This window comes from Triturus cristatus, chromosome 11 (assembly GCF_964204655.1).
Source record: "Triturus cristatus chromosome 11, aTriCri1.1, whole genome shotgun sequence".
NCBI classification, from domain to species: Eukaryota; Metazoa; Chordata; class Amphibia; order Caudata; family Salamandridae; genus Triturus; species Triturus cristatus.
The window spans coordinates 1,124,638,135-1,124,665,377 of NC_140594.1; the positions used below are offsets into that span (position 1 = coordinate 1,124,638,135).

The window sequence follows — 27,243 nt, forward strand, 5'->3', positions numbered from 1 at the left end:
ACAGTGACACCTTCCACATGATGTGTTGGGGTCTGAGCAAAGAAGAATGTGTAAGTGCAAAGACTGTGAAGATGGTGAGTGCACAGAGGCATGGAGTATGGAAGTGCTCAGAATGGAATGACATTTATAAAGCGAGATGGCTACCAGTAGGCCTCCCAGCGCTGCGGACTAAACAGGCAAAGGACAGTGGGCAAAGATAAAAGCTAAAACAGCCAAGTTTTTAAGAGCCTGCGAAAAGATAAAAGATTGGGTTCTTTCCGCAATTGAAGTGGAAGAGCATTCCAACCAGTGGTACCATTGTATGAGAAGGACCGACCCCCACACCTGACCCTCCTTATCCTGGCTTGAAGGGCAAGAAACGATGCAGATGACGAAAGGTCTCTCTTCGGATGATAGGGAGTAATCAAAGATTGGAGAATGGGTGGGCCATTCTTCCAAAAGGCTTTATGGACCAAGCACATAGCCTTTAACTGTATCCTTTCCCTAATTGGCAGCCAGTGCGAGCTCTTTAATGCTTGTTTGGCAGATTGCCGGTGAGGAATCTGAAGAAGTCTACAGGCAGCACAGTTCTGAATGACTTGGAGCTTGTTGATGGTATACTGCGGAGCTCCCAGATATAATGCATTTCCATTATCCAGGCGAGAGAGGATCAGAGCTTGCACCATGATCCTTCTAGCGTGGAAAGGAAGAAGGGGGAGAACCTTACGAAGAAAACTGACGTCAGCGCGCCGGGAGGGGCATATTTGGCTCTGCTGACGTCACATCTGTGGACGACGTCAGGGCGGAGCCCTGCGGCTCTGCCCCCCCCCCCCCCGGCGTGCAGAGGGGTTGCTGCGGAACGTTTACCGGATCCAGTCTGATGCCTGGGGATATTCTAAGTTAAGGAATCTGCAGCTAGATGTCTCTATCAGATAGCGAGTCCTAAATCACGTTAAAACATTTAATGACCATGATATACTCATGACAAATGCACTTCTAGCCCTGGTGTAGAATTCACAACTCCAGAGGCCTTCACGGAGGCTTTGAGGATCTTGCATTGTTCCCGCTCTTGGGATCTACGTTCATAGAACATGGCCTCAGCTCCCGTCTTCTTTGAGTGCCCGATTTACCCAAGTGCTGGGATCTCATTGTAAAGTGCTACAGTCAAAGGAACACTGCCAGTATACTTAAAATACCAAATAAACATTCCCAGTAAGTGGATCAGAATACACATAAACCCAAAGGGCCACGCTATACTGGCTCTTGATGTACAGCTACCTGGACAATAACTAGAGAAGGCCAGGGTTGGGTGAATAATTCTGCCCCGCAGGTGGATTTTGCGGAGTTTTGCCCACTCAGTGTTCCGCTTGGACCGCAGAGTTACAGCAAAATTCCCCAAACCACCACGTGGCAGAGAATTTTCTCGCGCGCGGCTCGCCAATGTCAAGTTGGTGAGTGCGAATTTTCCTCCCCTAGTGTGATTTTCAGGTGCTAGAACGCCTCTTGGCATGATTTGCAACCACCTGCTATCGCGCCAGGTTGCAACAGTTTGCATTGGGAAAGCTGCATCTCAATTAGAAATTGTACTTGAGTGGCAGAAAGAAGCAGCGCCCACCGGTGCGCCACATGGTGCCGTTCGCACTGATTTTACAATGCTGAACAAGCTTCTGGTGCTAAAAATCAGTGTGAGCAGTGCAACGTACCAAATTCTGCCCACTCGAGGAATTTTGTGGAGTTTATATGCAAGTCCGCGGATCGCCCACCTCTAGAGAAGGCCTAAAAATTTCTTGACAAAATTATGGGCTTCAACCTTTGAATCATCAGGTTTAACGTGAACCGAATCAAGTGCTCTTAGCCTGATAGATTCTCATCAAAGATAAGACCCCACCAAGATTTCTGGCAAATTTGAAGATTCTGCTCTTAACCGTATAAATGTATCAAAGGCATAAAAATACCCCAATTCAAGTTGGAGCAGCTGAAGGACTAAACTTGTCACATGCAAACACTGCTACCGAGACAAGGCTTCAGCTCAAGCTCAATCTGATCTTTGTCTTTGCAAACTTAGACAGTAAATTTAAGCTGTACATCAAAGCCACACTCATGGAAAGTAGAGGTTGTAGACCGCTTGCTGTTTCAGAAACCAAAACCATGTCTTCTGCTCTTGCCGGCTCTTAAGTGTTGGGTTCACTCACCACTTCACCTGTGCCAACCAACATCTTGGGAGTCACAAGATCCTTTAAGGATTACTAGTACCTCTTCTGCTCCCTCCAGGCTGGGCATAATATTGCAAAGTTTCAACCTCTCCACAAGATCATAAACACATGCCCATTGGTTGTCAGTGACAAACACAGATTTAGGCCTTGTTTCCAGGTATCAGTCTCTTCTCAGAAACAAAACTGTACATTAGAATGCCATAGTCTGTGGCTCTCTGAGGCAAACGGCGTACTGCAAGGCTCGGCATCACTCCAAAGAATCCTGCAGTGACATTGACCAATAAGAGTATGGACCGGCTCTCTCCCTGCTCTAGAAGAGAGGATTAATAACCGAGAGACCCCCAGGATGCTGAAAACTACTGAAGGCTTTGAAACCGATACCATTAAGATCTATGGGGTCACCCTGTATCCCTCGGAACCTGGGTTAATAGTTATAAATCTACAAGTGGTTCCGTTGGGTAAGTACCACGGGGTACTGGTTCAGAACCGGATTATTTCTTTCACAATCAATAGTGATTTTGTACTAGACTTTTATAAATGTACCACACCTCATTAAGTTTTTCTCAAAAATATAAATATTTATTAAATTATTTGTTTAGTTTCTCTATTTTTCTCGCTAATTGTGTAAACAATTTTATACAAAAAGGGGATACCAATGGGGGCTGTATGTCAAAGAAAACACAATAACAAATACACAGACACTTCAATGGGTGACTGTGGTGACATAGTGCAAATGAGTGACCTTTCAAATTGAAACAATAAACAAGACAATAACAAATTCTCCGTCCTTTTCAGGTCTTTCACTTTAGCTAGTCCTATTTTATTTTTTTAAATAATTGCTATAGTGAGCCAGGACATGAGATGGTTGTAAGTCGACATTTCAACCCTGTATATATATGTGTTTGTAGATACATCAAGCAGGGTCTTCTTCAGGACAAAAGAAGGAAGTTCGACAGCCCTTGGTGGTTGGGAATTCACAAGATTGAATCTATTAACTTCTTCAAGCCTGGAAGGGTCTCAAGGCGATGTTTCACTCCTTACTACCGAATGACGTTGAGGTGTCCGATCTACTGAGAAGTGAAAGATGTGCACAGCCTGCTATGAGAACCTTGTTCTTTACTACGTTCTCCACCCCCAAGGTAGCTTTCCAGACAAAAAACCCTTGGTTAGTGTAGCTAATGTCTATAGAGGCTGAGTATGCATGACAAGAGAGCAGTAGAAGGAGGGTCGATTAAAAAAAAGTGGCCCTATGTTGATACCATGCAAACTGCCACATTTACAAGAATGGCAAATTGTTTTTGTGCTGTGAAAGAGATGAGCCAATCATGTCCCCCAAAACTCTTCTCAGAAGCTCCAATCCATGAGTTCAAAGTGTGGTAACAGTACTTCCTCAAACTGAAGACTTTGCCCTGGCGATATCTTTAATCCAACAGAAGCATTTATTAATGACAGAAGCTGAATCTTCTGCCTACCCAGGTTTTCAGCAGGGCAACGTGCGTCAGGATAACCACGTGTCCAGTAACCTGTGATGATAAGGATGGAGTAATCTGTGGTGGCGAGAATGGAGTAATCTGTGGTGGCGAGAATGGAGAAACCGCTGGTGGCGAGAATGGAGAAACCGCTGGTGGCGAGAATGGAGAAACCGCTGGTGGCGAGAATGGAGAAACCGCTGGTGGCGAGAATGGAGAAACCGCTGGTGGCGAGAATGGAGAAACCGCTGGTGGCGAGAATGGAGAAACCGCTGGTGGCGAGAATGGAGAAACCGCTGGTGGCGAGAATGGAGAAACCGCTGGTGGCGAGAATGGAGAAACCGGTGGTGGCAGGAATGGAGTAAACGGTGGTGGCAGGAATGGAGCAAACGGTGGGGGCAGGAATGGAGCAAACGGTGGGGGCAGGAATGGAGCAAACGGTGGGGGCAGGAATGGAGCAAACGGTGGGGGCAGGAATGGAGCAAACGGTGGGGGCAGGAATGGAGCAACCGGTGGGGGCAGGAATGGAGCAACCGGTGGGGGCAGGAATGGAGCAACCGGTGGGGGCAGGAATGGAGCAACCGGTGGGGGCAGGAATGGAGCAACCGGTGGGGGCAGGAATGGAGCAACCGGTGGGGGCAGGAATGGAGCAACCGGTGGGGGCAGGAATGGAGCAACCGGTGGGGGCAGGAATGGAGCAACCGGTGGGGGCAGGAATGGAGCAACCGGTGGGGGCAGGAATGGAGCAACCGGTGGGGGCAGGAATGGAGCAACCGGTGGGGGCAGGAATGGAGCAACCGGTGGGGGCAGGAATGGAGCAACCGGTGGCGGCAGGAATGGAGCAACCGGTGGCGGCAGGAATGGAGCAACCGGTGGCGGCAGGAATGGAGCAACCGGTGGCGGCAAGAACGGAGCAACCGGTGGCGGCAAGAACGGAGCAACCGGTGGCGGCAAGAACGGAGCAACCGGTGGCGGCAAGAACGGAGCAACCGGTGGCGGCGAGAACGGGGTAACCGGTGGTGGCGAGAATGGAGAAACCCCTGGTGGCGAGAATGGAGAAACCCCTGGTGGCGAGAATGGAGAAACCTCTGGTGGCGAGAATGGAGAAACCTCTGGTGGCGAGAATGGAGAAACCTCTGGTGGCGAGAATGGAGAAACCCCTGGTGGCGAGAATGGAGAAACCCCTGGTGGCGAGAATGGAGAAACCCCTGGTGGCGAGAATGGAGAAACCCCTGGTGGCGAGAATGGAGAAACCCCTGGTGGCGAGAATGGAGAAACCCCTGGTGGCGAGAATGGAGAAACCCCTGGTGGCGAGAATGGAGAAACCCCTGGTGGCGAGAATGGAGAAACCTCTGGTGGCGAGAATGGAGAAACCTCTGGTGGCGAAACCTCTGGTGGCGAGAATGGAGAAAACCCTGGTGGCGAGAATGAAGAAACCCCTGGTGGCGAGAATGGAGAAACCCCTGGTGGCAAGAATGGGGTAACCGGTGATGGCAAGAATGGGGTAACCGGTGATGGCAAGAATGGGGTAACCGGTGGTGGCAAGAATGGGGTAACCGGTGGTGGCAAGAATGGGGTAACCGGTGGTGGCAAGAATGGGGTAACCGGTGGTGGCAAGAATGGGGTAGGGTAACCGGTGGTGGCAAGAATGGGATAACTGGTGGTGAAAAGAAAGGGGTAAGTGGTGCTGGCAAGAATGGGGTAACCGTGGCAGGTGTAAAAAACAAAACAGTTCAAGAATAGTGCTTGAAGATCCAACAAGTTACCACCCTGTTCCAACGTGAGTGTGATGCACCAAGCAGGCACTGTTGTGAGGATAGAAAATCAATGATCAAGAAGGTCGTGTCGCAGCCGTGGACTGGCTTCATGGTGGGTTTGGCTCTAGGCTCCTTAGGTTTGAGGGAGAGCCTTGAAGGGTCTAAAAATGGTGGAGTTCTAGTTGTAGGATGAGCGAAAGTGGTGGGTATTCACAGATCTTTTGAAACTGAAGGAAATCCCTTATGCTTGTAAAATTAAGAGGTGGCTAGAGGAAAGGCCAAGGAGCACATCCTCACAGTGGCAGCCACTGATGTGCTTTTCCAGCAAATGATCTGCATGGGTGCCTTGAGGAACTGATGGCTGGCGGTCTGCAATAACAGGGCCGCGCACTCCTGACACCGGGGATCTCTGGGATTTCTATCTGCAAAGTCTTGCATGCATAACAGTGGGAGTAACTTAGGAATCCCCTGTACGCTTGGGTCACAAGTTATACCCAGGACTCCCTTCCAATGAGTCCACAAGAGTCTAGACGCTAGCTCCCAGCTATAATGGAACTGAGACACCTACCTTGGACCTACTGTGCAGATGTGCAGTTATCCTAATGGAGAACCCTATGCTGCTTTTCACTGCCTGGCCACTGGAGAACATAGCAAATGAGTTCCCCAATGGTCAGGTCAGTGGATAGAGCACAATTACCCAGGTTTCTTTGTTCAGGCCTATGAACATCCTGGTCTTTCCCCTCTGGGATCCCTGAGGCGACAAAGGGGCTGCCACCAGTTCTGAGCTCCACTTCTACGACCATGGCTGCTTAATGTTCAAATCAGGTGACATGTCCTGTCACTAGACAGTAACATGACATGTTTCCAGTAGAATGGCGGTAGAGGCGAAGATTCTACCACAAATTTGGCCCCATCCCTTAACTGGGTGGAAGTGAGGTAGGCGGGCATGACTTTGGTGGGAGGATGGGCTCCAACTTCTCATCGGTACAGGTTCAGTCCATCGGCTTTTAACAGAGGAGGCTAAAATAATCCTGTACTAGAATATGAATTTCACAAAGGGATTCATATACCTCCATTGACCTGCAATTCACAACTTTCACTTTTCCTTCACAAAGTCCTAACAAGTTTGTATAAATGGTGTATAAACAGAAAAATCTGACTTTTGACTCATGGTGCATGTGTTGGTGTTCTGCGATTGCAACCTGGCAGATGCGCTGAAGACCAGACCACATGGAGAGAGGCGGCTTCCAAGCACTTCTCATGCCATCATACACGGCCTGCTGTTTCATATGTTACTATCAGGCGCGGAACTGCTTATTACAGCGAATCCCACTTGTAACTGAAATAAAGCATTTAGAAACGATTGTATAGCTGTTTCCAGTGCAGTCTCCACACTGAAAGCAGATCGGTAGTTGGTAAATTGCTGTAATCACAGCGATGGAAAGTTAAATGGATGGTTAAGGAATCTAACTACCCAACTCATACAGATTTTCAGAGCTTTTATTGGACTAACTGGAAACAAAAAGCACAGATGGTGCCTGAGCCATCAGAGCCACGGGGACTCCTTCAAATGGCAGCGGTGCGATGTTCAAAAGAATACAGAGCTGCGTTGGGAATCATCTGCTTGCACAAAAGCATTGCCCAAAAAAGACGGTGTACCGCTGGCGAGACGAGCGTTATTAAATGGGATTCAATGGCTGGGGTAAACGAGTGAGTGCATGAGAGCGTGCGCAAATCAGCCATTTGTGTGTGAATGAGCAAGATCGTGTGAGGGGGCATCTGCATGACTGTGTTGGTGGGCGACAGTATTATGTGTGTGCATGCATGACTGTGCGCAAGGGAGTGTATGCATCTTGGTGCACGAGTGAACGCAGCGCAAATATGCAAGTGAGCACTGGTGGCCCGGGACATTTTGAACAGGTGCAGCACCGAGGCTGGGATTGCACAGCGCCTAGTGGGTGCACATTCAAGACCTTCTCGAAGGGTTGGCACCTGTGTGTTGGTTTGAGCACGGTTACCTAGGCTGCTACTGGGCTGCTCCACAGAATACTGGTGTCGTAGGTAACAGCTACTTCTCAATATGTGGAAAAGCAAAGAATCAACACAAACTCCAGTCACTTGATAACTGCCCCAAGCATTCATTCTGCTTCAGTTTCCCAAATAGATACCCATGTTCCACCTTGAAATCATCACTGTGTTGGTTTAAGTCTACAACCCTGCAAGGATTTCCTCTTCAGACCTCACCAGCATTGCCAAACTGGGGAAGATCACATTTTCACCACTGTTATTTAAAAAAAAAAAAAAAAATGGCTGAACATTCAAATGTGGAGCATAGAAAATACAGCCATCCTTCTGTGTGTCTGTCCAAGACAGAGTAAATGGTGAAAGTGCTAATGAGAAAAAAGGAGCTGAGAAGCAGCATGATAGGAGCAAAAGAAGGCTTAGTGCAAAGGAGGTTCAATGTGTGAGAAGGTAAGGCGAGTGGGGTTTGCGAGGGAAAGGAGAGGAGAATGTGTGCATGTGTTTGCAAGAGGAGTGTTTCATTGAGGTCTGGGTATGAGTGAAAATGGGGCGGTAAGAAGAGTGTAGGACAGAAAAGAGGGTCTTCGAGAGAAGGGTGTGAGGAGGAAGTGAAAATAGAAGAGACGCGAGAGGCAGATGTAATAGGGGAGTGTATGAGATACCTTAATGAGATGACTTGTAAAGAGTAACGGGTGGTGAGCTTGAGGAAAGTGAGAAGGAAGAGAGAGAAGAGTATCAGATCATGGAAAACAATGGGTAAGTGAATGAAAAGTGTGAGAGAAGGGTATGAGATGAGAACTGTCAGAGAAGGGTATCAGATCATGTATGCACAAACTTTGGGTATGTGAATGAAAAGTGAGAGAGAAGGGTATCCGATCATGCAAAAAACTTTGGGCACGTGAATGAAAAGTGGGAGAGAAGGGTATCAGATCATGAACAAAATTTGGGTATGTGAATAAAAAGTGAGAGAGAAGGGTATGAGATCGTGCACAAACTTCAGGTATGTGAATGAAAAGTGTGAGAGAAGAGTATCAGATTATGCAACAAAACATTTTGGGTATGGGAATGAAAAGTGTGAGAGAAGGGTATGTGAGATAGAGAAAGGGAGATGGAGGGCTGGGAAGTGGAAGTGTGATACTCATGCAAATAAGAAAGGAAAGTAGGTGCCTGATAAAAAAAAAAAGGAGCTCTAGAAAGTAGCATTTGGTTAAAGACAATATTTCTTTTTGGGAGAAATCTTCAAATTATGTAGCAGTTGGTGCGTTATTTGGCAAATGAGGAAAATCCATGATGATATGGAAAACACTGCAGCCCCAGAAACGCGTAACTCCAGTGGCACTGATTATATGTCGAAGTGCCAATTGAGTTAATGCATGAACTTTAAACAGACCAAGTGGGAAACAGTGACCAGGGATGGCCTGTCTGCTTCTGCTGGAATGAAGGGGGATCCTGCAGGATCCCGGATGCAGCAGCTAATATTGAGTGGTATCGGGGATCCGTCTCCTACGATGCAATTTACCAACACGGGGAAAAAACTCAGCAGCACCAGCACGTTGTCTGCCTTCTGCTGGGAGCAGAAACATGCAGGCGGCGAAGGGACTTTCTTATTTTAGATTCCAGCTGAGCCAAAAACAAAGGCCGAAATTAAAGAGCTCCTTTTGTTCCAGGGTAATCCTGACTGGGACCTATATGGAGCCTAAGCCCTGGACACTGACGCAATGGAGGGGAAACAAAAGCACACCGCTTGGTATCAACTTCACAAGTACTTAGAAGAAACAACGATTTAGAGGCAAGTTTTTGACTCTGTCCAATGCCCGTATATTACCGATATGCATTCCCTTTAGGAATGTCTGATGCATCAGTCTGTATGAGTATTTTTCTACGACTAGCAATTTAAATCGCATTTACCATTTTATATTTTATTTACTTCTTTAATAGTGCTACTCATCCTAATGTAGGGTATCAGATAGGCCTCGGAAGAGTTCTGCTACGAGAAACTCCGCTAAGTGATTAAAAACTCTGCCGTGCTACGGGGAGTTCTGCAGTTGGTGGCGTGCGTTAGGTCGCACCGTTCGCACTGATTTTTAGTGCCGGGATTTTTAGGGCCTGGGAAATCATTCAGAACGCCACCATGCGCAAGAGAGCGCTGCTTCTTTCTGCCTCTTGAGTAGATTTTCTACTCGAGCGGCAGCTTCCTCAATGCGAACGGATGGTTCCTCAACGTCAGCAGTCGCGACCACTAGTGTTCAGAAATCTCGCTGGGAGTTGATCTAGCGTTGGATTTTTCTTGCTCGCGCTCGCCAACTCATCGTTGGCCAGCGAAGAAAAAACATTTTGGAACTCCACGTGCTCCGACGAGAACTCCGTAAACTCAGCGAATGGAGCAGAGTTCACCACCCAGGCCTAGTATCAGAGCGCTTGACAAAACACGCTTGCATTAAACGTTGGCAATAAATTATAAAAGTGTATAGATAAATGTCCAGGATGTTACATAGAATGGGGTTTTTATGGTGTAGGAATCACACATCGTCTTTACTGGTAGGAATTATATTTTAGGAGTGCATGGCAGGGAGAAACAGAGTCAGAATTTAAAACGTCAAGCAGTGCTTGGGGTTCTCTGTACTAATAAGAGTTTGTTACCCAAAGAATCCCTTGTTAGCAGCCTCATAATAACAGATTAAGAAAAAACAATAAGGTTCTAAAACCGTGCCTTTGCAGTTTGCATGCTGGTCTGTTCACCTCACGGTGCCATATTACAGGGATTGCAATTTAAAAGGACCTCGGTGTGAAAAGCAGTAATCCACTTACTGATCGACGTAAAATAAAAATCTGTCATCTGCATGTTACACCATGTACTTTGCAGGAGACACATTAATCCTCTAGGCTACCTCATAAGTCAAAACTAACTAGACAAAGCACACATCTCTCCAGCAAGGGCATTATTCACCAGAGTTATCCTATCATTCCTGGAAATTTACTGGGTACACAAAGCTCTCTGTAGCAAATGCCTTAACAACCTTAAGATATTTTAAAATGCTGCTTCTTTGTGACTAATTAATTAGACTAGGTTTACTGTCACGTTTCACCTTGTTGCCAATTTCATTATAGCAGAGGTTTAAAAAAAAAAAAGTATAAATTTACTGGCAGTCTTCTTTTCATGACCCCGCACCAGATGATTCTACCCCAAACTTAATGGGTTCCCAGAGTAAAGTTTTTCCAATTCCAGCATTGATTAAAAGTCAATGCATTAATGCACAGAAATTCTGAGTTGTGCGTTTGAACTTTAGACACGTCAGGTGCCCAAAAAAATAGGTACTGGCGCTGCGCGGAGCCACCCTGATGCAGCTCCTGAAATGCGAAATAAAATGTAGCTCCTGGTTGTGTCTTTTTTTTCCTGTTAGGCAGTCGAAGGTTGAGCAGCCCAGTGGGTGAGAGGGAAGTGGGAGCCTTTCAAAATAGTAAAGAGAATCTCACTGCTAATGGGCACACATGGACACAAATGGGTGTGCTAAAAGACATTTACCAGGACAACGCAAGGGGCACCAAAAGTGTCTGAAGAGAGCCTGAGAAAAGAAAAGCAATCTGTGGGTAACCCTCTTTCTCAGCCCATCCTTGGCCTAGAGGTTGGTGTCACGTAGGTGGAGCACCTGAAACAAGCCCTGCCTTGAACTAGTGCAGCACGTGCTGCCCGCGAGGGCCGCCAGTGGAAGAAGCGTGTGGGTCTGTGGGTGAACTTGGAGAGTGACCCAAAAGGCCCGTCAGAGGAGATGGACCTCACGGACAAGATGACAGGGCTTCTGAGGGTGTTTCTCTGTGAGTGGGTCTGTGAGTGGGTCTGTGAGTGGGTCTGTGAGTGGGTCTGTGAGTGGGTCTGTGAGTGGGTCTGTGAGTGGGTCTGTGAGTAGGTCTGTGAGTAGGTCTGTGAGTAGGTCTGCGAGTAGGTCTGCGAGTAGGTCTGCGAGTAGGTCTGCGAGTAGGTCTGTGTGTCTTTCTTGTTCGTAAGCCTTGAGGGCACCAAGATCCACTATCTTCGTTGCTCTCTCACGGCGCAAACACTTTGATATCCCTCCCAAACGACTGAATAAAAGGTTTTCCACTGTCCCTCCTGCCATTAAGAACACAACCCTCCTGTAGCATCCTCAAATGGGAAATGAAAAAGCTTCTTTTCAAGCACCATTTCCTAACTTGATCTAAACCTTCTGAAAAGATATCTATCAAAGTTTTCTTGTCTGCAGAAGCCTCCATAAGCGGGACTGACGAAAGGAATGAATCCCGCCGGATAAGGTCGAAAGTCGCACTCACTCGTATGGTTTGTACAACCTAAAAGATACCTTCGGGTCTAGCTAGCGCTATATAACATTCTCAAATAAATAAATCCATAAAAGGTACTGCAAACTGCAAGCATGTCAACTTCATTGCACTCTCTGCCTCTTTAATATCTGAAAACCAGATCTAGCTTTTCACACAGTTCATGGTTACCAATGTATCCTCCCGGTTAATGATGCTTGCTCATGGATGCTACCTCAGTGAACTTGGAATCCATGTCAAGTTCTGGGACACCTAGGGTCACAACCCCAGAAATACAGCTGAAGAGGAGCTGGAAAGTACACATGGTGTGACACCTGGGGCCACAACCCCAGAAATACAGCTGAAGAGGAGCTGGAAAGTACACAGGGTATGACACCTGGGGCCACAACCCCAGAAATACAGCTGAAGAGGAGCTGGAAAGTACACCTGGGGCCACAACCCCAGAAATACAGCGGACGAGGAGCTGGAAAGTACACAGGGTGTGACACCTGGGGCCACAACCCCAGAAATACTGCTGAAGAGGAGCTGGAAAGTACACCTGGGGCCACAACCCCAGAAATACTGCTGAAGAGGAGCTGGAAAGTACACCTGGGACCACAACCCCAAAAATACAGCTGAAGAGGAGCTAGAAAGTACACAGGGTGTGACACCTGGGGCCACAACCCCAGAAATACAGCTGAAGAGGAGCTAGAAAGTACACAGGGTGTGACACCTGGGGCCACAACCCCAGAAATACTGCTGAAGAGGAGCTGGAAAGTACACCTGGGGCCACAACCCCAGAAATACAGCAGAAGAGGAGCTGGAAAGTACACAGGGTGTGACACCTGGGGCCACAACCCCACAAATACAGCTGAAGAGGAGCTGGAAAGTACACAGGGTATGACACCTGGGGCCACAACCCCAGAAATACAGCTGAAGAGGAGCTGGAAAGTACACCTGGGGCCACAACCCCAAAAATACAGCTGAAGAGGAGCTAGAAAGTACACAGGGTGTGACACCTGGGGCCACAACCCCAGAAATACAGCTGAAGAGGAGCTGGAAAGTACACCTGGGGCCAGAACCCCAGAAATACAGCTGAAGAGGAGCTGGAAAGTACACAGGGTGTGACACCTGGGGCCACAACCCCAGAAATACAGCTGAAGAGGAGCTGGAAAGTACACAGGGTGTGACACCTGGGGCCACAACCCCAGAAATACTGCTGAAGAGGAGCTGGAAAGTACACCTGGGGCCACAACCCCAAAAATACAGCTGAAGATGAGCTGGAAAGTACACAGGGTGTGACACCTGGGGCCACAACCCCAGAAATACAGCTGAAGAGGAGCTGGAAAGTACACAGGGTGTGACACCGGGGGCCACAACCCCAGAAATACAGCTGAAGAGGAGCTGGAAAGTACACCTGGGGCCACAACCCCAAAAATACAGCTGAAGATGAGCTGGAAAGTACACAGGGTGTGACACATGGGGCCACAACCCCAGAAATACAGCTGAAGAGGAGCTGGAAAGTACACCTGGGACCACAACCCCAAAAATACAGCTGAAGAGGAGCTAGAAAGTACACAGGGTGTGACACCTGGGGCCACAACCCCAGAAATACAGCTGAAGAGGAGCTAGAAAGTACACAGGGTGTGACACCTGGGGCCACAACCCCAGAAATACTGCTGAAGAGGAGCTGGAAAGTACACCTGGGGCCACAACCCCAGAAATACAGCAGAAGAGGAGCTGGAAAGTACACAGGGTGTGACACCTGGGGCCACAACCCCACAAATACAGCTGAAGAGGAGCTGGAAAGTACACAGGGTATGACACCTGGGGCCACAACCCCAGAAATACAGCTGAAGAGGAGCTGGAAAGTACACCTGGGGCCACAACCCCAAAAATACAGCTGAAGAGGAGCTAGAAAGTACACAGGGTGTGACACCTGGGGCCACAACCCCAGAAATACAGCTGAAGAGGAGCTGGAAAGTACACCTGGGGCCAGAACCCCAGAAATACAGCTGAAGAGGAGCTGGAAAGTACACAGGGTGTGACACCTGGGGCCACAACCCCACAAATACTGCTGAAGAGGAGCTGGAAAGTACACAGGGTGTGACACCTGGGGCCACAACCCCAGAAATACTGCTGAAGAGGAGCTGGAAAATACACCTGGGGCCACAACCCCAGAAATACAGCTGAAGAGGAGCTGGAAAGTACACAGGGTGTGACACCTGGGGCCACAACCCCAGAAATACAGCTGAAGAGGAGCTGGAAAGTACACCGGGTGTGACGCCTGGGGCTACAACCCCAGAAATACTGCTGAAGAGGAGCTGGAAAGTACACAGGGTGTGACACCCGGGGCCACAACCCCAGAAATACTGCTGTAGAGGAGCTGGAAAGTACACAGGGTGTGACACCTGGGGCCGCAACCCCAGAAATACAGCTGAAGAGGAGCTGGCAAGTACACCTGGGGCCACAACCCCAGAAATACAGCTGAAGAGGAGCTGGAAAGTACACCTGGGGCCACAACCCCAGAAATACAGCTGGAGAGGAGCTGGAAAGTACACAGGGTGTGACACCTGGGGCCACAACCCCAGAAATACAGCTGAAGAGGAGCTGTAAAGTACACAGGGTGTGACACCGGGGGCCACAACCCCAGAAATACAGCTGAAGAGGAGCTGGAAAGTACACAGGGTGTGACACCTGGGGCCACAACCCCAGAAATACTGCTGAAGAGGAGCTGGAAAGTACACCGGGTGCGACACCTAGGGTCGTGACCACAAATACTGCTGAAGAGGAGCTGGAAAGTACACAGAAAGTGACACCAGGGGGTCAGGGCCCCACAAATACTGCTGAAGAGGAGCTGGAAAGTACACCTGGGGCCACAACCCCAGAAATACAGCTGAAGAGGAGCTGGAAAGTACACAGGGTGTGACACCTGGAGCCACAACCCCAGAAATACTGCTGAAGAGGAGCTGGAAAGTACACCGGGTGCCACACCTGGGGCCGTGACCACAAATACTGCTGAAGAGGAGCTGGAAAGTACACAGGGTGTGAAACCTGGGGCCACAACCCCAGAAATACTGCTGAAGAGGAGCTGGAAAATACACCTGGGGCCACAACCCCAGAAATACAGCTGAAGAGGAGCTGGAAAGTACACAGGGTGTGAAACCTGGGGCCACAACCCCAGAAATACTGCTGAAGAGGAGCTGGAAAGTACACCTGGGGCCACAACCCCAGAAATACAGCTGAAGAGGAGCTGGAAAGTACACAGGGTGTGACACCTGGGGCCACAACCCCAGAAATACAGCTGAAGAGGAGCTGGAAAGTACACAGGGTGTGACACCTGGGGCCACAACCCCAGAAATACTGCTGAAGAGGAGCTGGAAAGTACACCTGGGGCCACAACCCCAGAAATACAGCTGAAGAGGAGCTGGAAAGTACACCTGGGGCCACAACCCCAGAAATACAGCTAAAGAGGAGCTAGAAAGTACACAGGGTGTGACACCTGGGGCCACAACCCCAGAAATACTGCTGAAGAGGAGCTGGAAAGTACACCTGGGGCCACAACCCCAGAAATACAGCTGAAGAGGAGCTGGAAAGTACACAGGGTGCGACACCTAGGGCCACAACCCCAGAAATACTGCTGAATAGGAGCTGGAAAGTACACAGGGTGCGACACTTAGGGCCACAACCCCAGAAATACTGCTGAATAGGAGCTGGAAAGTACACAGGGTGTGACACCTGGGGCCACAACCCCAGAAATACAGCTGAAGAGGAGCTGGAAAGTACACAGGGTGTAACACCAGGGGGTCATGGCCCCACAAATACTGCTGAAGAGGAGCTGGAAAGTACACAGGGTGCGACACCTGGGGCACAACCCCAGAAATACTGCTGAAGAGGAGCTGGGAAGTACACCGGGTGCGACACCTGGGGTCGTGACCACAAATACTGCTGAAGAGGAGCTGGAAAGTACACAGGAAGTGACACCAGGGGGTCATGGCCCCACAAATACTGCTGAAGAGGAGCTGGAAAGTACACCTGGGGCCACAACCTGAGAAATACAGCTGAAGAGGAGCAGGAAAGTACACAGGGTGTGACACCTGGGGCCACAACCCCAGAAATACTGCTGAAGAGGAGCTGGAAAGTACACCTGGGGCCACAACCCCAGAAATACAGCTGAAGAGGAGCTGGAAAGTACACCTGGGGCCACAACCCCAGAAATACAGCTAAAGAGGAGCTAGAAAGTACACAGGGTGTGACACCTGGGTCCACAACCCCAGAAATACTGCTGAGGAGGAGCTGGAAAGTACACTTGGGGCCACAACCCCAGAAATACAGCTAAAGAGGAGCTAGAAAGTACACAGGGTGTGACACCTGGGGCCACAACCCCAGAAATACAGCTGAATAGGAGCTGGAAAGTACACCTGGGGCCACAACCCCAGAAATACAGCTGAAGAGGAGCTGGAAAGTACACCTGGGGCCACAACCCCAGAAATACAGCTGAAGAGGAGCTGGAAAGTACGCCTGGGGCCACAACCCCAGAAATACAGCTGGAGAGGAGCTAGAAAGTACACAGGGTGTGACACCTGGGGCCATTACCCCAGAAATACAGCTGAAGAGGAGCTGGAAAGTACACCTGGGGCCACAACCCCAGAAATACAGCTGAAGAGGAGCTGGAAAGTACACCTGGGGCCACAACCCCAGAAATACAGCTGAAGAGGAGCTGGAAAGTACACAGGGTGTGACACCGGGGGCCACAACCCCAGAAATACAGCTGAAGAGGAGCTGGAAAGTACACAGGGTGTGACACCTGGGGCCACAACCCCAGAAATACAGCTGAAGAGGAGCTGGAAAGTACACCGGGTGCCACACCTGGGGCCGTGACCACAAATACTGCTGAAGAGGAGCTGGAAAGTACACAGGAAGTGACACCAGGGGGTCATGGCCCCACAAATACTGCTGAAGAGGAGCTGGAAAGTACACCGGGTGCGACAGCTGGGGCCAAAACCCCAGAAATACAGCTGAAGAGGAGCTGGAAAGTACACCGGGTGCGACAACCCCAGAAACACAGCTGAAGAGGAGCTGGAAAGTACACCGGGTGCGACAACCCCAGAAACACAGCTGAAGAGGAGCTGGAAAGTACACCGGGTGCGACACCTGGGGCACAACCCCAGAAATACTGCTGAAGAGGAGCTGGAAAGTATACCGGAAGTGACACCAGGGGGTCATGGCCCCACAAATACTGCTGAAGAGGAGCTGGAAAGTACACAGGGTGCGACACCTGGGGCCACAACTCCAGAAATACAGCTGAAGAGGAGCTGGAAAGTACACCTGGGGCCACAACCCCAGAAATACAGCTGGAGAGGAGCTAGAAAGTACATAGGGTGCGACAACCCCAGAAATACAGCTGAAGAGGAGCTGGAAAGTACACCGGGTGCGACACCTGGGGCCACAACCCCAGAAATACAGCTGAAGAGGAGCTGGAAAGTACACCTGGCGCCACAACCCCAGAAATACAGCTGAAGAGGAGCTGGAAAGTACACCGGGTGCGACACCTGGGGCCACAACCCCAGAAATACAGCTGAAGAGGAGCTGTAAAGTACACAGGGTGTGACACCGGGGCCACAACCCCAGAAATACAGCTGAAGAGGAGCTGGAAAGTACACAGGGTGTGACACCTGGGGCCACAACCCCAGAAATACTGCTGAAGAGCTGGAAAGTACACCGGGTGCGACACCTAGGGTCGTGACCACAAATACTGCTGAAGAGGAGCTGGAAAGTACACAGAAAGTGACACCAGGGGGTCAGGGCACCACAAATACTGCTGAAGAGGAGCTGGAAAGTACACCTGGGGCCACAACCCCAGAAATACAGCTGAAGAGGAGCTGGAAAGTACACAGGGTGTGACACCGGGGGCCACAACCCCAGAAATACAGCTGAAGAGGAGCTGGAAAGTACACCTGGGGCCACAACCCCAAAAATACAGCTGAAGATGAGCTGGAAAGTACACAGGGTGTGACACATGGGGCCACAACCCCAGAAATACAGCTGAAGAGGAGCTGGAAAGTACACCTGGGGCCACAACCCCAAAAATACAGCTGAAGAGGAGCTAGAAAGTACACAGGGTGTGACACCTGGGGCCACAACCCCAGAAATACAGCTGAAGAGGAGCTAGAAAGTACACAGGGTGTGACACCTGGGGCCACAACCCCAGAAATACTGCTGAAGAGGAGCTGGAAAGTACACCTGGGGCCACAACCCCAGAAATACAGCAGAAGAGGAGCTGGAAAGTACACAGGGTGTGACACCTGGGGCCACAACCCCACAAATACAGCTGAATAGGAGCTGGAAAGTACACAGGGTATGACACCTGGGGCCACAACCCCAGAAATACAGCTGAAGAGGAGCTGGAAAGTACACCTGGGGCCACAACCCCAAAAATACAGCTGAAGAGGAGCTAGAAAGTACACAGGGTGTGACACCTGGGGCCACAACCCCAGAAATACAGCTGAAGAGGAGCTGGAAAGTACACCTGGGGCCAGAACCCCAGAAATACAGCTGAAGAGGAGCTGGAAAGTACACAGGGTGTGACACCTGGGGCCACAACCCCACAAATACAGCTGAAGAGGAGCTGTAAAGTACACAGGGTGTGACACCTGGGGCCACAACCCCAGAAATACTGCTGAAGAGGAGCTGGAAAATACACCTGGGGCCACAACCCCAGAAATAGAGCTGAAGAGGAGCTGGAAAGTACACAGGGTGTGACACCTGGGGCCACAACCCCAGAAATACAGCTGAAGAGGAGCTGGAAAGTACACCGGGTGTGACGCCTGGGGCTACAACCCCAGAAATACTGCTGAAGAGGAGCTGGAAAGTACACAGGGTGTGACACCCGGGGCCACAACCCCAGAAATACTGCTGTAGAGGAGCTGGAAAGTACACAGGGTGTGACACCTGGGGCCGCAACCCCAGAAATACAGCTGAAGAGGAGCTGGCAAGTACACCTGGGGCCACAACCCCAGAAATACAGCTGAAGAGGAGCTGGAAAGTACACCTGGGGCCACAACCCCAGAAATACAGCTGGAGAGGAGCTGGAAAGTACACAGGGTGTGACACCTGGGGCCACAACCCCAGAAATACAGCTGAAGAGGAGCTGTAAAGTACACAGGGTGTGACACCGGGGGCCACAACCCCAGAAATACAGCTGAAGAGGAGCTGGAAAGTACACAGGGTGTGACACCTGGGGCCACAACCCCAGAAATACTGCTGAAGAGGAGCTGGAAAGTACACCGGGTGCGACACCTAGGGTCGTGACCACAAATACTGCTGAAGAGGAGCTGGAAAGTACACAGAAAGTGACACCAGGGGGTCAGGGCCCCACAAATACTGCTGAAGAGGAGCTGGAAAGTACACCTGGGGCCACAACCCCAGAAATACAGCTGAAGAGGAGCTGGAAAGTACACAGGGTGTGACACCTGGAGCCACAACCCCAGAAATACTGCTGAAGAGGAGCTGGAAAGTACACCGGGTGCCACACCTGGGGCCGTGACCACAAATACTGCTGAAGAGGAGCTGGAAAGTACACAGGGTGTGAAACCTGGGGCCACAACCCCAGAAATACTGCTGAAGAGGAGCTGGAAAATACACCTGGGGCCACAACCCCAGAAATACAGCTGAAGAGGAGCTGGAAAGTACACAGGGTGTGAAACCTGGGGCCACAACCCCAGAAATACTGCTGAAGAGGAGCTGGAAAGTACACCTGGGGCCACAACCCCAGAAATACAGCTGAAGAGGAGCTGGAAAGTACACAGGGTGTGACACCTGGGGCCAGAACCCCAGAAATACAGCTGAAGAGGAGCTGGAAAGTACACAGGGTGTGACACCTGGGGCCACAACCCCAGAAATACTGCTGAAGAGGAGCTGGAAAGTACACCTGGGGCCACAACCCCAGAAATACAGCTGAAGAGGAGCTGGAAAGTACACCTGGGGCCACAACCCCAGAAATACAGCTAAAGAGGAGCTAGAAAGTACACAGGGTGTGACACCTGGGGCCACAACCCCAGAAATACTGCTGAAGAGGAGCTGGAAAGTACACCTGGGGCCACAACCCCAGAAATACAGCTGAAGAGGAGCTGGAAAGTACACAGGGTGCGACACCTAGGGCCACAACCCCAGAAATACTGCTGAATAGGAGCTGGAAAGTACACAGGGTGCGACACTTAGGGCCACAACCCCAGAAATACTGCTGAATAGGAGCTGGAAAGTACACAGGGTGTGACACCTGGGGCCACAACCCCAGAAATACAGCTGAAGAGGAGCTGGAAAGTACACAGGGTGTAACACCAGGGGGTCATGGCCCCACAAATACTGCTGAAGAGGAGCTGGAAAGTACACAGGGTGCGACACCTGGGGCACAACCCCAGAAATACTGCTGAAGAGGAGCTGGGAAGTACACCGGGTGCGACACCTGGGGTCGTGACCACAAATACTGCTGAAGAGGAGCTGGAAAGTACACAGGAAGTGACACCAGGGGGTCATGGCCCCACAAATACTGCTGAAGAGGAGCTGGAAAGTACACCTGGGGCCACAACCTCAGAAATACAGCTGAAGAGGAGAAGGAAAGTACACAGGGTGTGACACCTGGGGCCACAACCCCAGAAATACTGCTGATGAGGAGCTGGAAAGTACACCTGGGGCCACAACCCCAGAAATACAGCTGAAGAGGAGCTGGAAAGTACACCTGGGGCCACAACCCCAGAAATACAGCTAAAGAGGAGCTAGAAAGTACACAGGGTGTGACACCTGGGTCCACAACCCCAGAAATACTGCTGAGGAGGAGCTGGAAAGTACACTTGGGGCCACAACCCCAGAAATACAGCTAAAGAGGAGCTAGAAAGTACACAGGGTGTGACACCTGGGGCCACAACCCCAGAAATACAGCTGAATAGGAGCTGGAAAGTACACCTGGGGCCACAACCCCAGAAATACAGCTGAAGAGGAGCTGGAAAGTACACCTGGGGCCACAACCCCAGAAATACAGCTGAAGAGGAGCTGGAAAGTACGCCTGGGGCCACAACCCCAGAACTACAGCTGGAGAGGAGCTAGAAAGTACACAAGGTGTGACACCTGGGGCCATTACCCCAGAAATACAGCTGAAGAGGAGCTGGAAAGTACACCTGGGGCCACAACCCCAGAAATACAGCTGAAGAGGAGCTGGAAAGTACACAGGGTGTGACACCGGGGGCCACAACCCCAGAAATACAGCTGAAGAGGAGCTGGAAAGTACACAGGGTGTGACACCTGGGGCCACAACCCCAGAAATACAGCTGAAGAGGAGCTGGAAAGTACACCGGGTGCCACACCTGGGGCCGTGACCACAAATACTGCTGAAGAGGAGCTGGAAAGTACACAGGAAGTGACACCAGGGGGTCATGGCCCCACAAATACTGCTGAAGAGGAGCTGGAAAGTACACCGGGTGCGACACCTGGGGCCAAAACCCCAGAAATACAGCTGAAGAGGAGCTGGAAAGTACACCGGGTGCGACAACCCCAGAAACACAGCTGAAGAGGAGCTGGAAAGTACACCGGGTGCGACACCTGGGGCACAACCCCAGAAATACTGCTGAAGAGGAGCTGGAAAGTATACCGGAAGTGACACCAGGGGGTCATGGCCCCACAAATACTGCTGAAGAGGAGCTGGAAAGTACACAGGGTGCGACACCTGGGGCCACAACTCCAGAAATACAGCTGAAGAGGAGCTGGAAAGTACACCTGGGGCCACAACCCCAGAAATACAGCTGGAGAGGAGCTAGAAAGTACATAGGGTGCGACAACCCCAGAAATACAGCTGAAGAGGAGCTGGAAAGTACACCGGGTGCGACACCTGGGGCCACAACCCCAGAAATACAGCTGAAGAGGAGCTGGAAAGTACACCTGGCGCCACAACCCCAGAAATACAGCTGAAGAGGAGCTGGAAAGTACACCGGGTGCGACACCTGGGGCCACAACCCCAGAAATACAGCTGAAGAGGAGCTGGAAAGTACACCTGGGGCCACAACCCCAGAAATACAGCTGAAGAGGAGCTGGAAAGAACACAGGGTGTGAGACCTGGGGCCACAACCCCAGAAATACTGCTGAAGAGGAGGTGGAAAGTACACCGGGTGCGACACCTGGGGTCGTGACCACAAATACTGCTGAAGAGGAGCTGGAAAGTACACAGGGTGTGACACCTGGGGCCACAACTCCAGAAATACAGCTGAAGAGGAGCTGGAAAGTACACCTGGGGCCACAACCCCAGAAATACAGCTGGAGAGGAGCTAGAAAGTACACAGGGTGTGACACCTGGGGCCACAACCCCAGAAATACAGCTGAAGAGGAGCTGGAAAGTACACCTGGGGCCACAACCCCAGAAATACAGCTGAAGAGGAGCTGGAAAGTACACCTGGGGCCACAACCCCAGAAATACAGCTGGACAGGAGCTAGAAAGTACACAGGGTGTGACACCTGGGGCCACAACCCCAGAAATACAGCTGAAGAGGAGCTGGAAAGTACACCTGGGGCCACAACCCCAGAAATACAGCTGAAGAGGAGCTGGAAAGTACACAGGGTGTGACACCGGTGGCCACAACCCCAGAAATACAGCTGAAGAGGAGCTGGAAAGTACACAGGGTGTGACACCTGGGGCCACAACCCCAGAAATACAGCTTAAGAGGAGCTGGAAAGTACACCTGGGGCCACAACCCCAGAAATACAGCTGAAGAGGAGCTGGAAAGTACACCGGGTGCCACACCTGGGGCCGTGACCACAAATACTGCTGAAGAGGAGCTGGAAAGTACACAGGAAGTGACACCAGGGGGTCATGGCCCCACAAATACTGCTGAAGAGGAGCTGGAAAGTACACCGGGTGCGACACCTGGGGCCACAACCCCAGAAATACAGCTGAAGAGGAGCTGGAAAGTACACTGGGTGCGACACCTGGGGCACAACCCCAGAAATACTGCTGAAGAGGAGCTGGAAAGTATACCGGAAGTGACACCAGGGGGTCATGGCCCCACAAATACCGTAGAAGAGCAGCTGGACAGTACACAGGGTGGGACACGAGTCCGCAAATACTGCTGGAGAGCAGCTGGAAAGTACACAGGGTGTGACATCTGGGGTAATGAGCCCACAAATACTGCTGAGCAACAGCTGGAAAGTACACCGGGTGCGACACCTGGGGCCACAACCCCAGAAATACAGCTGAAGAGGAGCTGGAAAGTACACTGGGTGCGACACCTGGGGCACAACCCCAGAAATACTGCTGAAGAGGAGCTGGAAAGTATACCGGAAGTGACACCAGGGGGTCATGGCCCCACAAATACCGTAGAAGAGCAGCTGGACAGTACACAGGGTGGGACACGAGTCCGCAAATACTGCTGGAGAGCAGCTGGAAAGTACACAGGGTGTGACATCTGGGGTAATGAGCCCACAAATACTGCTGAGCAACAGCTGGAAAGTACACAAGGTGCAACACCTAGGGCCACAACCCCAGAAATACTGCTGAAGAGCAGCTGAAAAGTACACAGAATGTGACACCTATGGCCACGAGCCCACAAATACGGCTGAAGAGCAGCTGGAACGTACACAGGGTGAGACACCTAGGGCCACGAGCCCACAAATACTGCTGAGCAGTAGCTGGAACGTACACAGGGCGTGACACCTAGGGCCACGAGCCCACAAATACGGCTGAAGAGCAGCTGGAAAGTACACAGGGTGTGACACCTAGGGCCACGAGCCCACAAATACTGCTGGGGAGCAGCTGGAATGTACACAGGGTGCGACACCTGGGTTCATGACCCCCACATATAGTGCTGAACAGCAGCTGGAAAGGTCACAGGGTGTGACACCTGGGGTCATGACTCCCACATATAGTGCTGAACAGCAGCTTGAAAGTTCACAGGGACGCAAGTCAAAAATAAAAATAAGGGGCATGGAGCTTAAGTCAGAAATAAAAAGAAGGCCCATGGGGTATTTTTGTCTAAGCAAGACGCAGTAAAATCACAGAACGACGTCACAGGAGGCGATGTCACAGTTCTAGCCTATCCATCCCTTTGATGGAAATTTTACAGTCACAGCTCATATACATCTTTGCTCTATATAAATAAATCCATGCATATAGTAGATATATTTACAGGTAAACCATACATTCATGTTCCTTTACTTGTCCCCTGTTCATGCAAAGCAGCAAACATTTTACACAATACATGCGTCATGACATTTAAAGAATTAATGCGTTGAGAAACACTTCGTTTGCACGTGATGAAATAATCAGCAAATGTATATACCTGCCATGCAATTAAACATAGTAGCAGAGAGGTTTCTTTATGAAGCCATACACTCTTGAGCTGATAATATGCTATCTACAAAGCCTGTACAAGCATTCTATTGAGAGGGCCTATCCCAGGATGCTAGCAAGAGGGTGTCTCCAACTATGGCAGCTAGAGAGCATCCCCCAGTATGCTAGTTAGAGGGACTGTCCCAGGATACAAGCTTAGAGGATGTCTCCCAGTATGCTAGCTAAAGAGCATCTCCAAGTATGCTAGTTCGAGGGACTGTCCCGGGATGCTAGCTAGAAGGTATATCCCAGTATGCTAGCTAAAGAGCATCTCCAAGTATGCTAGCTAGAGGGACTGTCCCAGGATGCTAGCTAGAAGGAATATCCCAGTATGCTAGCTAAAGAGCATCTCCAAGTATGCTAGTTCGAGGGACTGTCCCGGAATGCTAGCTAGAAGGTATATCCCGGTATGCTAGCTAAAGAGCATCTCCAAGTATGCTAGTAGAGGGACTGTCCCAGGATGCTAGCTAGAAGGTATATCCCAGTATGCTAGCTAAAGAGCATCTCCAAGTATGCTAGTAGATGGACTGTCCCGGGATGCTAGCTAGAAGGTATATCCCAGTATGCTAGCTAAAGAGCATCTCCAAGTATGCTAGCTAGAGGGACTGTCCCAGGATGCTAGCTAGAAGGTATATCCCGGTATGCTAGCTAAAGAGCATCTCCAAGTATGCTAGTAGAGGGACTGTCCCGGGATGCTAGCTAGAAGGTATATACCAGTATGTTATTAGCTAAAGAGCATCTCCAAGTATGCTAGCTAGAGGGACTGTCCCGGGATGCTAGCTAGAAGGTATATCCCAGTATGCTAGCTAAAGAGCATCTCCAAGTATGCTAGTAGAGGGACTGTCCCAGGATGCTAGCTAGAAGGTATATCCCGGTATGCTAGCTAAAGAGCATCTCCAAGTATGCTAGTAGAGGGACTGTCCCGGGATGCTAGCTAGAAGGTATATACCAGTATGTTATTAGCTAAAGAGCATCTCCAAGTATGCTAGTAGAGGGACTGTCCCGGGATGCTAGCTAGAAGGTATATCCCAGTATGCTAGCTAAAGAGCATCTCCAAGTATGCTAGTTCGAGGGACTGTCCTGGGATGCTAGCTAGAAGGTATATCCCGGTATGCTAGCTAAAGAGCATCTCCAAGTATGCTAGTAGAGGGACTGTCCCAGGATGCTAGCTAGAAGGTATATACCAGTATGTTATTAGCTAAAGAGCATCTCCAAGTATGCTAGTAGAGGGACTGTCCCAGGATGCTAGCTAGAAGGTATATCCCAGTATGCTAGCTAAAGAGCATCTCCAAGTATGCTACCTAGAGAGCATCTGCCAGCATTGTAGCTAGAGGGCAGATTCCATTAGGAAGGCTGGAGAGGCCTACACAGGATGCTACCTAGAGGGCGGCAATCCAGTATCCGAGCCAGAGGGCAGACCCCAGGATGCTAGTTAGAGGAAAGATCCTACTATCTAGTTTCACAGTGCATCTTAGCAAGCTAGCTAGAGGGTGCATCCAACTAAAAGGTGAATCCCTGCTGCTAGCTAGAGATTTTATCCTAGAATGAGCATCCCAGTATAGTACCTGGTGGGTTTAGTCCTATTCGCTAGCTAGAGAGAATATAGCTGGTTACCTCACATGCGTTTACAACGCATGCGATTACAACGCGATTGTTACGACAGTTGTTACATAGCAGTACCATTTCAACGCAAATCGTTACAAAGACTTGCTCTAGGGGGCACGGTGGACTTAGGAATAGTATAATTTACTATTCCAACTCCAGTGTGTGCAACAGTAGGGAAGTTTTTGGAATAGTAAATTGTACTATTCCTTAGTTTAGAGTGGCCCCTAGAGCAAGTCGTTGTAATGGTACTGCGATGTAATAACGCGGTCGTTTTAACAACCGCGTTGTAATGGCATACGTTGTAACGCATGCAATGTGATGGCCGTTTCCCGCTAGAGAACATAACCTAGCCTGTTAGCTAAACTGCATACCTTATATGCTAGGTAAAGGTGTATCGTAGCTTGCTGGATAAACGAAGTATCGCAACACGCTGGGTAGAGGGTGTATCCTAGGGCAACAAGTAGCGATTTATCTTAGTATGCTAGTTAGAGCGTGCAGAGTGCTAATTACTAGCCACAACTGTAGGTATTACGAGCTGTGCAACACCCTGTAGATAGTTAGGATTGTCCATAGGAAACAGACCCAGCGGGTTTGATTATTACCTGGTCCAACCGTAAGGCACCTCCATCGAAGCGCTGTTTGCGCAGGTTCTTGGCAATGCTGTGCAGGTTCAAGACGGCCTGGTGGATCTCGTCAATGGGGTGATGTGGAGCAAGCGGGGGCAGCTCCTCCTGGCAGAACAGCTTATCAGGGCTTTCAATCATGCTTTGGGCATGATCATAGCTCAGCTTCACACAGGAGCAGATGACGCTTCTGCCAAACCACTCTTGGAGGATCTGAAAGAGAAAACGTCCATTACAGTAGCAGTAGGAGGCGCTCTGCTCATAAGATACCCAATGGACTTGGCATTCCTGGTTTAGACTTCATAAACTTTCATCGATTCTAGATCACTTCCCCCAAAACATTACCAGGACATCATCTATTCATTGATGATCAGACGGTGAAACATTTGTACAGAACATTAAGCACAAATTGGCGTCAGGGAGATTTTCAATATAGTTAGATCCTTCACAGACCCCCAACGCGTTGACTCAAACTCAGCCCGCCTCACAGTCGCTATGCGATAAACTCTCACAATTTTTCGAGGACAAAATCGAGACTATCTATTCCTCCTTCCCCACCTCAAACACAGAAGGACAGGAAGAGGAACCCACTATTCTCTCGCCACCACTGTCCACCCTATTCGAATTTGCAGCCGTCTCAGAAGCCGACTCCATGGCCGAACTACTTAAATGCAAATCAGGCTCTCCAAATGACCCTTGGCCAGCCAAGCAATATAAAAAACTAGCACCCCTACTTAATCCCTACCTGAACCACATTTGGAATGACTCCCTCAGAACGGGCAGTTTCCCTGCTAAATGGAAACATGCTTCTCTGGTCCCCATCCTTAAGAAGCCCAATCTGGATCCGGACCACCCCAGTAACTATAGGCCTATTTCTCTCCTGCCTGCCCCAGCTAAGATCCTGGAAAAGCTGGTAAA

General features: G+C 50.1%; 1 protein-coding gene across 1 annotated transcript in view; it reads right to left on the reverse strand.

Moving 5' to 3' along the window:
• The window catches only part of DIS3L2 (DIS3 like 3'-5' exoribonuclease 2), a 1,010,223-nt gene that overhangs the window by 308,210 nt on the left and 674,770 nt on the right, over positions 1-27,243 (reverse strand). The window contains exon 14 of the mRNA XM_085635696.1: positions 26,305-26,538. Within this exon, the coding sequence (XP_085491822.1) occupies positions 26,305-26,538 (234 nt within the window). The remainder of the gene's footprint in view (positions 1-26,304; positions 26,539-27,243) is intronic.